The sequence below is a fragment of the Haematobia irritans genome, chromosome 4, assembly GCF_050003625.1.
Source record: "Haematobia irritans isolate KBUSLIRL chromosome 4, ASM5000362v1, whole genome shotgun sequence".
Taxonomy (NCBI): domain Eukaryota; kingdom Metazoa; phylum Arthropoda; class Insecta; order Diptera; family Muscidae; genus Haematobia; species Haematobia irritans.
This window is the reverse complement of record NC_134400.1, coordinates 205,967,116-205,984,982: the sequence shown is the minus strand read 5'-3', so window position 1 is coordinate 205,984,982 and position 17,867 is coordinate 205,967,116. Positions and strand designations below refer to the sequence as shown.

General features: G+C 35.0%; 1 protein-coding gene across 1 annotated transcript; it reads right to left on the bottom strand.

The window, feature by feature from the left end:
• Positions 1-4,678: 4,678 nt before the first annotated feature.
• On the bottom strand, positions 4,679-6,101 carry loj (p24 family member logjam). The gene is made up of 4 exons (XM_075305524.1): positions 5,905-6,101; positions 5,735-5,812; positions 5,239-5,670; positions 4,679-5,171 (listed from the first exon to the last, which is right to left on the bottom strand). The coding sequence occupies exons 1-4, from the start codon at positions 6,049-6,051 to the stop codon at positions 5,115-5,117; spliced, it is 714 nt and encodes a 237-aa protein (XP_075161639.1). The 5' UTR covers positions 6,052-6,101; the 3' UTR covers positions 4,679-5,114.
• Between the last annotated feature and the right edge of the window lie 11,766 nt (positions 6,102-17,867).

Sequence of the window (17,867 nt, the reverse complement as noted above, 5' to 3'; positions counted from 1 at the left end):
TAATGATTCCTCTAAAACTCAAACAAAAATGGTTCTTATAAATCCAGAATCTGATATAGTCCTCATAGGTGAAATCTTTAAATGTATCTTCGGGAAGTGTCCTCAAGTCCTCAAGCCCTCCTGAAATTTCAAAGGAAATCCTAATATTTGGTTCATGGTGGTGGGTATTTAAGATTCGGCCCGGCCGAACTTACTGCTGTATATACTTGTTTAGTTTAATATATACCATGTATGGACTATGTGGTATATATTACGGTGTTAGGAAGTTTTAAGATACCTTGCCATCGGCTTCAGTAGAAGTTTCTACGCAATCCATGGTGGAGGGTACATAAGCTTCGGCCTGGCCGAACTTACGGCCGTATATACTTGTTCTAACTATGCGCCAAATCTCGTTGAATCGGTTCAGATTTTTATATAGCTCCCATATATATGTACGCCAGAGTTGGGGAAATATTGTAGAATGTTTCATATTTTAGACCCATTTTCAATGGAAGTTTCCTCCAATTAACTCGATAGTTTGCACAGAGAATACATTTAATATAATATTTAAGTGTGTCATCTTGATCTAATTTGTTCAGATTTCAGATAAAGTGTACATATATTTTTTCCGGTATACAAAGATTATAAACTTTATTTTAATTAAAATTTCATAATTACAAAGAAATTTGTCCTAATTATTTTGTATATTTCGCATCCTAAAATTTAGGTTGCGTAATCCTTTATACGACGTAAATATTTTGTTCAGTGTATCTTGCTGTACTAAAAATTCAAATGAAATGAATGAATAAGGGAACTATGTGATAAAATGCAAAATATCATATTACAGTGAAAACATATTTTTTTTTTTCATTCGATATCTGCTGTTATATTTTTATACTTCAGAGTCTAACGAAGAGCAAAATATAATTTTTATACCCTTCACCACTACTGTGGTACATGGTATAATAAGTTTGTGCATTTGTATGTAACGCCAAGAAATAGTGGTCGTAGACCCATCTTTTAGTATACCGATCGGCTTAGAATTAAATTCTGAGTCGATTTAGAGATGTCCGTCTGTCTGTCTGTCTGTCCGTCCGTCTGTCTGTCTGTCTGTATATGTAATTTTGTGCAAAAAGTACAGCTCGCAATTTAAGTCTGATCGTCCTCAAATTTGGCATAGGACCGTTTCTTGGGACAGACACAATCGCTATTGGTTTTGGAAAAAATCGGTTCAGATTTAGATATAGCTGCCATATATATTTATCCCCGATGTGGTCATAGTTAGCGAGTTTATCAACCGATTTTCTTGAAATACCGTACATCCAAATATTTTATGAATCTCGAAAATCTTGCAAAATATCAGCCAAATCGGTTCAGATTTAGATATAGCTCCCATATATATCTTTCGTCCGATTTAGACTCATATGACCACAGAGGCCAAAGTTTACTACCAATCTTCGTGAAATTTTGCACAGAGGGTAGTATTGACATTCTACCAATGCTTGGTAAATTTGATTGAAATCGGTTCAAATTTAGATATAGCTACCATATATATCTTTCGTCCGATTTGAACTTATATGGCCACAAAAGCCAGAGTTTTACAGTGATTTGCTTCAAATTTTGCACTAGGGGCACGTTTAATAGTATCGTTAAATGTGTCAAATTTTGTTAAAATCGGTTCAGATTTAGATATAGCTCACATATATATCTTTCGCCCGATTTGGACTTATATGGTCTCAAAAGCCAGAGTTTTGCCCTGACTTACTTCAAATTTTGCACAAGCGGTACTTTTAACGATACTATTGTATGTGCCAAATATGGTCAAAATCGATTCAGATTTAGATATAGCTCCCATATATATATTTCGTCCGATTTGAACTTATATGGCCTCAAAATCCAGGGTTTTGCCGTGATTTGCTTCAAATTTCGCACAATGAGTACGTTTAGTAGTATAGGTAATTGTAGCAAATTTGGTTGAAATCGGTTTAGATTTAGATATGGCTCCCATATATGTCTCCCATCCGATTTGCACTCATATGACCAGGGGGCCAAAGTTATACTCCCATTTACGTGAAATTTCGCATAGATAGCAAAATTATTATTCTAACTATGCATGTCAAATTTAGTCAAAATTGGTTATGATTGTATATAGCTCCCATATATACGTACACCAGAGTTGTGGAAATATGATAGACTGTTTCATATTTTATACCCATTTTCAATGGGATTTTCCTCCAATTGACTGGATAGTTTCCTCAGAGAATACAAATATTCTCAATTCTCACACTTTACACTAAATTCTGTGATTATTTCCCTTGGCGAGATCTAACCAATATCCTTGTAAAATCGCCACTGCTGAGTAGCAAAAATTGTAAATATTACTCTAATTGTCCTATATCTCGAATACATATGTATCGCCTGAAAAATCATAAATCTCTTTTGTACAATTGCATTAAAATTTCTCTCGCTTCATATTTCCCATATTTTTTACTAACATTGTGTTTCATCCCAGGGCGTTAGCCGATTTGAATTTTAATTCTAGAGTTTTTGTAGAAGTACAAAAAATTGTTTCCATTAAAAGTATTTGTATCTGGAAATGCAAACTTTTATATAGCTCCCAGCAAATTTTAAGTAGTTGAGATGGTAACACAAATGTTTGTCTACATATTGGTGAAGGGTATAATATAGTCGGCTCCGCCCGACTTTATTTTTTACTAAAATTGTGTTCCACCCTAGTGCATTAGCCAACTTAAATTTTGAGTCTATAGATTTTGTAAAAGTCCTTCAAATTCTGTCCAAATCGAGTGATATTTAAATGTACGTATTTGGGACAAACCTTTATATATAGCACCCAACACATTTGACGGATGTGATATGGTATCAAAAATTTAGATCTACAAAGTGGTGCAGGGTATAATATAGTCGGCCCCGCCCGACTTTAGACTTTCCTTACTTGTTTTAGGTTATAAATTTTCCCCCAAAGCATATTTAAGAAACAAAAGTAGTTTTTGCACTGTAATATACTTACAAACTCCTAAATGCGATCAGCAAATATTGTTTTAATTATGTTACGATAGCCCCTAAGTTGACATTTTTATTTGTTTCAGCCAAACTAAAAATGTTTTAATGTAGTCGAGCTTAAAAAATAGCAGGCAAAATTTGCTATTTCGGCAAACAGTGACTGCGTCATCAGACTTTTTGCTGTTTTAATAGACTTTTCTGCTGTTTCTACTAACAAATTTCTTTAGGTGTAAAAATGTCTTTATTTTATAGATGCCGCTTCTTTCGCTCGGATTCAATACCAAAATCCTTAAAGGAAGGTCAAAATCTTCGGATCCAAGTAAACTGTTTTTCGATATAGCCCTCAATGTCTCACTCGACTCAGCTTTTGTCTCCTCAACTGACTCGAAACGCCTTCTCAAGATTTGTCTCTTGAGATAAAGGAGCCACACGGAGCAAAATTAGTTGAACCCGGTGGTTGCTGTACGATATGATTTGAATTTTTGGCGAAATGGTCACGAATAACAAGTGCAGTTGGAGACAATGTATCGAAAAAATTTTTGGTCGTTAAGTAAACATAGTTTACATTGCGGTAAAATCCACCGTTGAAAAACTTTTTGGTGATTGGTCGAAACTGGTATTGAACCCATGACCCTTAGTATGCAAGGGGGGAATACTAACCATTGCACCTCGGTAACTCCCGCATGTTAGGATAAGTTGAAAGAGGATCCGGGTTTCCATTCTATAGCTGATGGACATACACCTATGCCCCTATTAGACTTCTGTCCTTATTTTCTTCCCATCATATCCTTCTTTCATTTTAACGAATTCCCTCAGTGACTTCAGAACACAAAAAATATTTTTTGTCTTCAACCATCAACTTCACTTAAAAAATTAAATGGTCCAATTAAACAATTAATTGATACAATCATTTTTGTGATTCATTTCTAATTTAACTAACAACAATTCAATTGTAGTAGTATTGCTTTGTTGTGGTTGGTTTAGTAAATATTTTTTTCTTATTTTGTCTTCTTTCAATTATATTGGGAACCTAAAATGTTTTGTCATATTTCATATTATTAATTAATTTATTTTTATACTATCTTATACACATAGTTATATTTATTATATACACGCATATGTTCTCACATTGTCATAACTTGAATTGTACTTCATTCATAGTTAGTAGTCCGTTGTATTTTATATAAATTGGCCGCTATGTGGCTTCAAATTGCATGATGAAAATAAAAAAAAAAAATAAATGTTCTATACAATATAATAAAAATGTTTAACTATTTGTTGCGACCGTTGCACTGTCCCAAACGCTTCATCATGTCTCCCGTGTCCATTTATCTAACTTGGTCCGGCTAGACTCTATGAGCTTATCTTCACATGCCTAACACTTATCGTCAGTTCATTTAACTTTACGATTCCTCTTAGACTACGAGTAATAGTGTTTGAGAGGTTTCTCTGCACTCCTCTCCATCACAAAGCCAGTAGTACATAAGGATTGGCGTATTTAGGAATAAAGATGTATTTGCAAAATATCAAATAAAAAAAGTGTTCCATCGTAAAACTTATCTCATTGTTTTCTCCACTTTTGGTTAGATCCATCTACGTATAAAAATTGTGTACAGTAAAACTGTTGTCTTATCTTAAAAATACGATAAACCTTTTTTACGACTTCTTATATAAATAATTGTTGTTTGTTTCTAATTTCTTTATGTTTATTCAGTAAAAATACGTTATAAAAAATATACAGGGAACAACATTCAAAATTTGTTTAACACTTCTTTTTTTTTTGTAAAATAATTGCAATACGAGTAATGGAAGTAATGGGAAAATGTGCGCAGCAATAGCATGTACATAAATCATAAGGGCCAGTCGGTAATGTTCCAAGCTAAATAAATCCATACAAACAAAATTTAGATGCATACGCAATTAACCAAATAAAACACATAAACATATACAAGACACATATGACTCTAAGAGTTGCGCAGACGGAAGGACGAAGTTGATATTGATGATAACGTTGATGACGATGTATGTTCAAATGGCATAGAATGTAGTCTTTTCTCTTGTTTCATAAAATGAAGATCAATGTTCGAACAATTAAAGGCTATGAATTGGTTTGCTCATATACGGCTTCGGGAACCCTCTTTAACATTGAAAAGTTTTCGAACAAAGAATACCTAAGAAAGAAGATAAACATTATGAAAATTCGGATTTATGATTGACAGCAGATCAATTCAAAAATACCTGGACAGAACATGTGATCACTATAACCAAAATTTGGCAAATGGAGAATGTTTGAATATAGGAATTATTATCAAGCACAAGAGCATAATCACGAGCCTCCCGATTTCTACTGTGGTATTGATAAGCCAACATATCATTGATGTTTCTTTCCACAGTGCCAATGGTGTGGGTAAAGTTTTCCATATTCAATTGAAGGGCTTCAATTTCTTTAGCATATTTGTCCCAGGCATCATATTTTACTACTGTTATATAGATATTGACCAATTTTCCAGCAAATCTTGAAAATTGATTATCAATGCATACAGAATAATAGCCACCAGGAGACACTTGGTCCGTATAATCGGCTGTTGCTTGCCATTGATAAGGTTTTACAATCGCCCCTGATGGATTTCTTACGGCGAAACCAGCCATACCATCACCACCACGTACAACCTTTTGAGAAACAAACACACAGATGCATTAAAATAAAGCAACTATTGAATCAAATACCACTTACACTGAATGACACATAAAATGTGGCTCCCGGCTGTACATATTGATGGTAGCAGTCTTCTTTTCCGGCATCTATATGGACCTGTTGCATGTGGTCACCACAAATGTGTAAAGAAAACATGAAACTTAACACCTACACACATCAACGTTGAATTCCATGTAAATGGAACTTACCTTATAGTCCATTGCAACAGCGGGTAGATTTTCATACCATGGTTTTGGAACTTCTTGCGAAACAATTTGATTGGAAACAATATGGGCCAAAACTATAAAAACTATGGAAAAAAGCAAAATTTTGTGCCACGTCGTCGAGGAATGCATTTTTGTTTGGATTAGCAACGATAAATAAAAACAACAACAAACTAGAGCAACAGATTTTGACACCTTTCACTGCTGTCAAAATTTCATTATAAAACCGATTTCTGATGTAATCGATGGCTCGGCTAATCGATTACATAGAAAGCCCAAAATAGGTGTGTTCGAGTATTTTGCATTAAAATATATCTAATGAATAATATGAATAGAATAGGGCTGTCATTCAGGATCGATTTTTATATATTCCGGTATTTGGGATTTCAAAATGTTAAATCTCGGAATTTATTTCGGGACACCGAACATTTCGGTATTCATTAAATATTCTGAGTAATAACAATCTCCCTATCAACATTTCAAAGTTCCATGTCATCCTCATCGCTACCACAGACTCGTAAGTGACACTACAACAATCGCCAACAGTGATGGGGAAACATATCCAAAAGTACGAAATATACATGAATGTATTTTGCCATCACTATTGTTCCAAGAGCCATTTTATATTTTGTCAAACACCAAGCGCAACTAGCTTATTATAAATTATTTAAATAAAAATGAAGTGCTGAAAACAGTTTTTCAGATATTTTTCCAGGTACGCTGCCTCCATCGAGAATAAAAACACTGGTTGATAGATGCTCCAGCATGTAACTTGCTACTTGTAACTCAACATCATTATTTTATTAATGCAAAAAATTATGTTAACCCTGAAGGCATTTCAAAGTTCCATTTCATCCTCATCGCTACCACAGACTCGTAAATGTCACCACAACCATCGCGAACTGTGATGGGGGAAGCATATCAAAAAGTACAAAATGTACATGAAAGTATTTTGCCATCACTACTGTTAGAAGAGCCATTTTATTTTTTGTGAAACGCCAAGCGCAACCAGCTTGTTATATTTTATTTAAATAAAAACGAAAATAAAGTTCTGAAAACATAGATATTACGCTTTAAGGCCGGTACACTGTTCGGTTTTCGCGTTGAAACTCCATACAAAACCAAAAAATGCGAAAAATTTGCGAAATTTTTTCCATTTGTGATACTTTGTTTTTTCGTGTTGAAAAACTGACGTTTATAGCACGGCGCCATTTGCAATGTGAATTAAGAAATAATTTATTTATTAAAAACTATTTGTGCGGGTTTATAAATCAACCACGGACCATATTTTTGTTCTGAAACTATACAAAGGATCCAAGGAATAGCAGATCAATTGCCCAAGGAAAAATAAAATGTTATTTTGTAAAAACAAGCAACAACCACCAACTTAATCCAATATCGCTCCCTGTAAAATAGCGCTCCAAGCTACCTAAAAAAACGCCACGTTCTATGTGCGAAATAATGGTTTCCATAAAAATTTTTCGCAAGAATGAACATAGTACCGGCCTTAAAATTGTGAAAGGTATATGGTGAACAATTTTCGACTTTCCAAATAGAATAAAGTGATCGTTTTTCAAATATTTTTCCAGGCACGCTGTCTCCATCGAAAATAAACAAACTGGCTGATAGACGCTGCAATGTGTAACTTGCTACTTAAAACTCAACATCATTCTTTTATTAATGCAAAAAATTATGTTAAATGTGATGAGATAAACCGAAAAATCTTATATTTATAAGAAATTATAAATGTTTAATCAAATCAATAAACATCTACACAATCGTGTTTTACTTGACCACAATGATTCTTCTACAATTACCTTAAAATGCACTTTTTCTGATAGTTTGCAGGGGTTCTTATTGGCGTCCTTCGAAATTGATCTAAATAGGCACCTAATAATTGCACTGATGAGAAACTTTTTCGTAGTAACTTGGCGTGGTACAACTTCTCAATAGTGACGGCGCTTTTCCGACGAGTTTTTGATGTCGTATATGATTGTTTTCGACGTAGTGGGGATTCTCAGAAGCGCCCCCAAATTCAAAAAATGTTGGCAGGGTAAATGCGATGTGATAGTCGTATAAATGTTATATTTATAAGAATTTATAAATGTTTAATAAAATAATTAAACAGCTAAACAAACGTGCTTTACTTGACCACAATGATTCTTTTACAACTATCTTAAAATGCACTTTTTCTGATAGTTTGGAGGGGTTCTTATTATATATATTTTTTTGTAGTAACATGGCGTGGTACAACTTCTCAATGGTGACAGTGCTTTTGCGAGGATTTTTGTGTATCGTATACGACTGTTTTCGACGTGGTGGGGATTCTCAGAAGCGCCGTCAAATTTAAAAAAAATGTTGGCAGGACTACAGCATCAACAAATTGCAGTACACCAAGCAAATTTGGTTTAATTCAATTTTATTAACAAAAGAACATAAGTGAAAATTAAAAAGCAATTGGAAATTGCTACATAACAAAAATATGAGCACGAAACTAAATTAAAAAGCTATTTCTATTGCTTTCATACTCAAAAGATTTTAAGGATTTTTTTATACTTCATTGTTTTATGCGCTTTACAGACTATCAGTTATTCCGGACGACAGTGCTCGTGTCGAACATATCCCATATATTGTGCACATTATAAGTTCAGTCCGAAGGCATAATCGATACTGCTGCATGTTTATGGGATCGATAACACATTTACCGACTATTTAGTCATCGCCGACAAGTCGTATCGATTTGACACATTGTAAGATTCTTTACAAACACCGACATTCCGTCCGGAATAACTGATAGTCTGTAAAGCGCATTAAGTAACCTCTTAAAAATATCTAGGCATCCAAAGTTTCATTAGATATACGCGATCCTATCTCTCACAGTCGACCTGGTCAAATGGTCGTTTATATCGACTGAAGACACCAATTTATTAAAAAAATCCAAAACGCTGCAAATTTAACAAATTTATGACCACTTTCTCATACTCCGATTAATACTTAACCGGACGATAGACCACCGGTTAGTAAATTTTTTGTATGGCATCAGCTGTTTTATCGACACGATAAATAATGACAAGACACTGTGAAATCGGCCCTTAGATTATTTTTCGGGATACCGAAAAATCCCGGGATTCAAAATAGAAAATCGCAAATGACAGCAAGAAGCCGCCAGCGATTTTTGGCCATTCATGCCGCTTAAAGGTCAGAACTATGTTCGTTTTTCGTGTTGAAATATTCGCGGTTAGTTTATTAAAACAGTTCAATATAAAGCAGATAAATTAACTCAATGGATGCGCAGATTCTTGTTCATCTACACGCTCACAAAAAATCGCTTCTGTAACATATACTCCCAAACATATTTTGCTTCAAGCATATACATTTTTGGGTATTGCCCAAACATTTATATGTTTGATCTCTTCCAATATATAATATGTTTGAAAGCATATTGGTCTAAACAATATATGTTTGGGTAGTCTAAGTTCCAAACATTTTGTATTTTTGCATCCAAATTCAATAATGTTGTCTTCCAAAAAACAATATGTTATTATGTGACCATATAATATGTTTGGAAGCATTTTGCACCCAAAAATATTATATGCTTAAAAAATATTCTCCAAAACAATATTGTGCTCAAAATTTTATTTATTTATTTATATATTTACAATCATAATGAATTATGAAAATAAACAGGTAATATAGGTGCTAACAACATAGGTTTTCGACCTGAATGCTCAAAATTTTGTTTCTGCCCAATTGTATATTCCCCGACATCTTTCTCACTTCCACGAGATTTTTTAGTTCTTAGCACCTTTTTCTGTAATACAAACATTGTAGAAGAAATTATTCAATTTTATGATTTTTTTTTATTTTAATTTTACCTTTTGCCGGACGGGGACTCGAACAGCGGACCACACAGTTTGTAAGGATCAAAGAAGTAGCTAATCAATTGCCCAAGGAAAAATAAAATGTTAATTTTGTAATAACAAGCAACAACCACCAACTTAATTCAATATCGCTCCCTGTTAAATAGCGCTCCAAGCTACTAAACACATATATGTTAATAGGCTATTTCTAAATTAATATATGTTTGCATTCAAGCATATTATATTTACAAACATTTTATGTCCCAAACATAATATGTTCTAACATATTAACATATATGTCCCAAACATGTTATGCTAGTTTATGAACATTATATGCTTGCACTCAAAAATATTGTGTTTAAAAATTTGTGTTCCAAACATATAATGTTTATAGCCAAACATATGAAAAACAGTCTTTTTCAACCGTGTAGATTTCGGCAAGACTTTACCAGAATATGTTTGTTTTCACTTATAATTTTGATTATTTCAGGAAAAGTAATCGCGAAAATAAAGTGATTTTCAATTCGAAAACCAAACCTTAAAAGTAGAAAACTACTTCAGATTTTTCCTACATTGTTTATTATTTGTATATTTTACTCTTCTAAAAGTCTACTAAACCTACTAAAAAATAAATTCTTCAGGCAGAATGTTTTATTTAATAGGTTGGCTGATAAGTCCCCGGTCTGACACATAGATGGCGTCGCTAGTATTAAATGCATATTATTTTTATTTAGTACCAACCTTCAAATGATTCGTGTCAAAATTTGACGTCTGTAAGTCAATTAGTTTGTGAGATAGAGCGTCTTTTGTGAAGCAACTTTTGTTATAGGCCGGTATGCACCTCTAGCGAAAATTTTCATTCCCATAAGAAATGCATTGCTATTTATGCTAACGAAATTTTCGGTAGCGTTCAATTTCGTAAGCTGGTACGCACCTCTAATGAATATAACAGGGTTGTCAAAAGCATATTTTGGCAGCAAACATTTAATTTATTACAATCATTGTGTGCGTAAAAGTTTTAAAAGGTCTGTAAATAATAAACAATTTATTTGAGGAATATTTGGAACCTATATTAACAATTTTTAAAAGCGATTAGCTGGTTTAAAATTTGTGTACACGGCCCTGTTTTTTTGTTGTAGACTTAAATAAATTTTTGCTACCGAAAATTTCGCTAGAGGTGCATACCGGCCTTATTGTGAAAAAAAAATGAAAAAAAAAGGAATTTCGTGTTTTGATAAAATACTGTTTTCTGAAGGGAAAAATACAGTGGAAGCAAAAACTTGGCTTGATAATGAGTTTCCAGACTCTGTCCCAGGGAAATCAACAATAATTGATTGGTATGCAAAATTCAAGCTTGGTGGACGCCCGAAAGAGGTGGTTACCGACGAAAACATCAAAAAAAATCCACAAAATGATTTTGAATGACCGTAAAATGAAGTTGATCGAGATAGCAGAGGATAAAACATGGCTCCATCACTACACTCCTGAGTCCAATCGACAGTCGGCTGAGTGAACAGCGACCGGTGAACCGTCTCCGAAGCCTGGAAAGACTCAAAAGTCCGCTGGCAAAGTAATGGCCTCTGTTTTTTGGGATGCGCATGGAATAATTTTAATCGATTATCTTGAGAAGGGAAAAACCATCAAGGTCGAAATCGCGGCAAAACGGCCCCATATGAGGAAGAAAAAAGTGTTGTTCCACCAAGACAACGCACCGTGCCACAAGTCATTGAGAACGATGGCAAAAATTCATGAATTGGGCTTCGAATTGCTTCCCCACCCACCGTATTCTCCAGATCTGTCCTCCAGCGATTTTTTCTTGTTCTCAGACCTCAAAAGGATGCTCGCAGGGAAAAAAGTTTGGCTGCAATGAAGAGGTGATCGCCGAAAGTGAGGCCTATTTTGATGCAAACCGAAGGAGTACTACCAAAATGGTATCAACAAATTGGAAGGTCGTTATAATCGTGGTATCGCTCTTGAAGGGAACTATGTTGAATAATAAAAACTAATTTTGACAAAAAAATGTGTATTTCTTTGTTAGACCGGGGGCTTATCAGCCAACCTTTAATATATAATACTTAACGGATTTGATGTGATTATAAATATATACATCTTAAATTAGAAAGAAAAACTAATATTAGGACTGATTTTTTAGGACTGGATGCCAAATCACGGTTGTCACAGTTGGAAGAATTCTACCAAAAATGGTAGTGTTTGGTAGAATTCTCGATGTTTTGTTAGATTTTGCAAAATATTCCTCTCGACCTATGAGGTACTTCACAAATTTTCTATAGAAATAAAATTTTGTCAAAAAATTTTCTAGGATTTAGATTTTGACAAAATTTTCTCTAGTAAACAATTTTGGCAAAATTTTCTATAGAAATAAAATTTTGACAAAATTTTCTTTGTCTAATAGTTTGAAGGGACTCTTATTGACGTCGTTCTAAATTTATCTAAAAAGGCACCTAATAATTGCACTCATGCGGTGCTTTTTTGTAGTCACTTGGCGTGGTACAATTTCTCAATAATGACGTTACTTTTGCGACGAGTTTTGGATATCGTATACGACTGTTTTCGACGTGGTGGGTATTTTTCATTCAGAAGCACCGTCAAATTCAAAAACTGTTGGTATTTCCGTAATTAACACTTCTTTTAAAGTCAAATTAATACCGGTTAAACGATATATTTTATACCTCAAACTAGCTGACATTTATAATTTCACAATTTAATTTGAAGTTAATATTCATAAAAAATGGGTGAATTGACACCAAAAAAACTAAAGCGGGCCTTAGACGGTCGGATAAACACTACGACAGAGGTTCGCCTATTTGTTGTCCAAGCTGAATTAGCGATCCCTCATTAATTTCATTGCAGGAATGCTTCTTTTAATTATGAAAATGAATTTGTTTTTGCTAATGTTTGGCGAACATCCCCTTACACGTGAAGATTTGTGCCTCCCAACCGGAAAAAATTAAAGTTGTTTTGATTTTATGCCAACACGTCCCCGCAACCCGCGAACATGACCTTATACTAGCGGATTTGTCGCCGCAACGTGTTGTGTCGCAGTGTCTATTCGACCGTATAAGGTGCCCTTAACGTTATAACCATTCCGATAACTCTGTTATCGATTATAGCGGTTAAATCTTTTTCAGAAACACCGTCCACCTGGTTCTTTAAACCTGAGTCAGCCTGCCCAATGCAAATAGCGAGTTTCTTCGTCCGCGTGATTGGTGTCGTCATTGTATATTTCGAGTGTAAACACGGCCTTTGGTGCATGTCTGAGATGCTGGACATACCCCATTAATACGTGTCAGCACAGGTGTTGTACTAAATTAAAATGTTGCCAGACTATCAATCGAAAAGAACTACTTAGTATCATATATACATCATAATGTCGGTTTATGCTCTCATAGATATACCCCCATGGTATTTGTTTATCCTGAGAAGATTTCGACCGTTTTGATGAGAAGAATACAGAATACAACAATCCCTGTTTCGTGATTTCGATTTACGTCGTCAAATTGTTTGTTCCATCCAACCTCGATTTACGTCGCTATTCGATTATAAATACGGCGTCGATTTTTTTCCAACATTATCAGAAACGCCTTCCATAAAGGGCACCTTATACGGTCAGATAAACTCTGCGACACAACACGTTGCGGCGACAAGTCCGCTAGTATAAGGCCATGTTCGCGTGTTGCAGGGACGTGTTGGCATAAAATCAAAACAACTTTGATTTTTTCCGGTTGGGAGGCACAAATCTTCACGTGTAAGGAGATGTTAACCAAACATTAGCAAAAAAAATTATTTTCATAATTAAAACAGGCATTTCTGTAATGAAATTAATGACGGATCGCTAATTCAGCTTGGAATTTTTATTGTTTCTTCCATTTTTACTAAAAAATGGCTTTACATCTAACTTTTCGTCAATCTTCATTGTTTGTGTTTATGTTTCTTCTTATTTCTTCATGTTGTTATAATAATTGTTCGTGCAGTGTGAGGGTAAAACTTGAACGAACACACAACAAATAGGCGAACCTCTGTCGTAGTGTTTATCCGACCGTCTAAGGTCCGCTTAAGTGAAATAAGTACCAACGATGATGATTGATATTGCATATAAAGGGTGATTTGTTAAGAGCTTGATAACTTTTTTTTTTTTAAAAAACGCATAAAATTTGCAAAATCTCATCGGTTCTTTATTTGAAACGTTAGATTGGTCCATGACATTTACTTTTTGAAGATAATTTCATTTAAATGTTGACCGCGGCTGCGTCTTAGGTGGTCCATTCGGAAAGTCCAATTTTGGGCAACTTTTTCGAGCATTTCGGCCGGAATAGCCCGAATTTCTTCGGAAATGTTGTCTTCCAAAGCTGGAATAGTTGCTGGCTTATTTCTGTAGACTTTAGACTTGACGTAGCCCCACAAAAAATAGTCTAAAGGCGTCAAATCGCATGATCTTGGTGGCCAACTTACCGGTCCATTTCTTGAGATGAATTGTTCTCCGAAGTTTTCCCTCAAAATGGCCATAGAATCGCGAGCTGTGTGGCATGTAGCGCCATCTTGTTGAAACCACATGTCAACCAAGTTCAGTTCTTCCATTTTTGGCAACAAAAAGTTTGTTAGCATCGAACGATAGCGATCGCCATTCACCGTAACGTTGCGTCCAACAGCATCTTTGAAAAAATACGGTCCAATGATTCCACCAGCGTACAAACCACACCAAACAGTGCATTTTTCGGGATGCATGGGCAGTTCTTGAACGGCTTCTGGTTGCTCTTCACTCCAAATGCGGCAATTTTGCTTATTTACGTAGCCATTCAACCAGAAATGAGCCTCATCGCTGAACAAAATTTGTCGATAAACACATTTCGAACCGAACACTGATTTTGGTAATAAAATTCAATGATTTGCAAGCGTTGCTCGTTAGTAAGTCTATTCATGATGAAATGTCAAAGCATACTGAGCATCTTTCTCTTTGACACCATGTCTGAAATCCCACGTGATCTGTCAAATACTAATGCATGAAAATCCTAACCTCAAAAGAATCACCCTTTATAACGAAATTGTCGAAGTGGCGATGTTTTTTTTATATGCACACAACGTAACGGTTTTTCATTTGTTTATGAACTTAATTTTTAAGCCCTAATATTTTTGAATAATGAATTGTTATTTTGTTTTGTTTATATGTTTGCTTTATGTAAAGGGTGATTTGTTAAGAGCTTGATAACTTTTTTTAAAAAAAAAACGCATAAAATTTGCAAAATCTCATCGGTTCTTTATTTGAAACGTTAGATTGGTCCATGACATTTACTTTTTGAAGATAATTTCATTTAAATGTTGACCGCGGCTGCGTCTTAGGTGGTCCATTCGGAAAGTCCAATTTTGGGCAACTTTTTCGAGCATTTCGGCCGGAATAGCCCGAATTTCTTCGGAAATGTTGTCTTCCAAAGCTGGAATAGTTGCTGGCTTATTTCTGTAGACTTTAGACTTGACGTAGCCCCACAAAAAATAGTCTAAAGGCGTCAAATCGCATGATCTTGGTGGCCAACTTACCGGTCCATTTCTTGAGATGAATTGTTCTCCGAAGTTTTCCCTCAAAATGGCCATAGAATCGCGAGCTGTGTGGCATGTAGCGCCATCTTGTTGAAACCACATGTCAACCAAGTTCGGTTCTTCCCTTTTTGGCAACAAAAAGTTTGTTAGCATCGAACGATAGCGATCGCCATTCACCGTAACGTTGCGTCCAACAGCATCTTTGAAAAAATACGGTCCAATGATTCCACCAGCGTACAAACCACACCAAACAATGTATTTTTCGGGATGCATGGGCAGTTCTTGAACGGCTTCTGGTTGCTCTTCACTCCAAATGCGGCAATTTTGCTTATTTACGTAGCCATTCAACCAGAAATGAGCCTCATCGCTGAACAAAATTTGTCGATAAACACATTTCGAACCGAACACTGATTTTGGTAATAAAATTCAATGATTTGCAAGCGTTGCTCGTTAGTAAGTCTATTCATGATGAAATGTCAAAGCATACTGAGCATCTTTCTCTTTGACACCATGTCTGAAATCCCACGTGATCTGTCAAATACTAATGCATGAAAATCCTAACCTCAAAAGAATCACCCTTTATAACAGGTTGGCTGATAAGTTCCCGGTCTGACACATAGATGGCGTAAATGCATATTATTTTTATATAGTACCAACCTTCAAATGAACGCCGTTCAGACTCGGCTATAAAAAGGAGGTCCCTTGTCATTGAGCTTAACATGGAATCGGGCAGCACTCAGTGATAAGAGAGAAGTTCACCTATGTGGTATCACAATGGACTGAATAGTCTAAGTGAGCCTGATACATCGGGCTGCCACCTAACCTAACTTTCAAATGATTCGTGTCAAAATTTGACGTCTGTAAGTCAATTAGTTTGTGAGATAGAGCGTCTTTTGTGAAGCAACTTTTGTTATTGTGAAAAAAAACAAGTATATACGGCCGCAAGTTCGGCCAGGCCGAATCTTATGTACCCTCCATCATGGATTGCGTAGAAACTTTTTCTATACACTGCCATCCACAATCGAATTACTTAAGTTGCGGTAACGCTTGCCGATGGCAAGGTATCTTAAAACCTCCTAACACCATCTTATAAATTGTATGTAAGTCCATACGTGGTATATATTAAATCAAAAAAGATCGATCCAATACGTATATAATTCAGTTTGACAAAGTAGACATAAAATTTTGACAAAATTTTCTACAGAAATAAAATTTTAACAAAATTTTCTATAGAAATAAAATTTTCACAAAATTTTCTATAGAAATAAAAATTTTGACAAAATTTTCGATCGAAAGAAAATTTTGACAAAAATTTCTACAGAAATAAAATTTTAGCAAAATTTTCTATAGAAGTAAACTTTTGACAAAATTTTCTATAGAAATAAAATCTTGGTAGATTATTTTTGGCTCGAGTGGCAACCATGATTATGAACCGAATAAAATTTGAACAAAATTTTCTACACGCTCACAAAAAATCGCTTCTGTAACATATACTCCCAAACATATTTTGCTTCAAGCATATACATTTTTGGCTATTGCCCAAACATTTATATGTTTGATCTCTTCCAATATATAATATGTTTGAAAGCATATTGGTCTAAAAAATATATGTTTGGGTAGTCAATTTCCAAACATTTTGTATTTTTGCATCCAAATTCAATAATGTTGTCTTCCAAAAAACAATATGTTATTATGTGAACATATAATATGTTTGGAAGCATTTTGCACCCAAAAATATTATATGCTTAAAAAAATTCTCCCAAACAATATTGTGCTCAAAATTTTATATATTTACAATCATAATGAATTATGAAAATAAACAGGTAATATAGGTGCTAACAACATAGGTTTTCGACCTGACTGCTCAAAATTTTGTTTCTGCCCAATTGTATATTACCCCACATCTTTCTCACTTCCACGAGATTTTTTAGTTCTTAGCACCTTTTTCTGTAATACAAACATTGTAGAAGAAATTATTCAATTGTATGATTTTTTATACCCTCCACCATAGGATGGGGGTATATTAACTTTGTCATTCCGTTTGTAACACATCGAAATATTGCTCTAAGACCCCATAAAGTATATATATTCTGGGTCGTGGTGAAATTCTGAGTCGATCTAAGCATGTCCGTCCGTCCGTCCGTCTGTCCGTCTGTCCGTCCGTCCGTCTGTCCGTCTGTCCGGCTGTCCGTCCGTCTGTGGAAATCACGCTAACTTCCGAACGAAACAAGCTATCGACTTGAAACTTGGCACAAGTAGTTGTTATTGATGTAGGTCGGATGGTATTGAAAATGGGCCATATCGGACCACGTTTACGTATAGCCCCCATATAAACCGATCCCCAAATTTGGCTTGGGGAGCCTCCCGGAGCAGCAAAATTAATCCGATCCGGTTGAAATTTGGTACGTGGTCTAAGTATACGGTCTCTAACAACCATGCAAAAATTGGTCCATATCGGTCCATAATTATATATAGCCCCCATATAAACCGATCCCCAGATTTGACCTCCGGAGCCTCTTGGAGGGGCAAAATTCATCC

Bases quoted from the DNA above. Each gene is read 5' to 3' on its own strand.
- loj (XM_075305524.1), bottom strand. From the start codon at position 6,051: ATGCATTCCTCGACGACGTGGCACAAAATTTTGCTTTTTTCCATAGTT. The intron at 5,813-5,904 runs GTAAGTTCCATT...CACATGCAACAG, and splicing joins CTGTTGCAATGGACTATAAG to GTCCATATAGATGCCGGAAA. The intron at 5,172-5,238 runs GTATTTTTGAAT...CTTCTTTCTTAG, and splicing joins TGATCACATGTTCTGTCCAG to GTATTCTTTGTTCGAAAACT.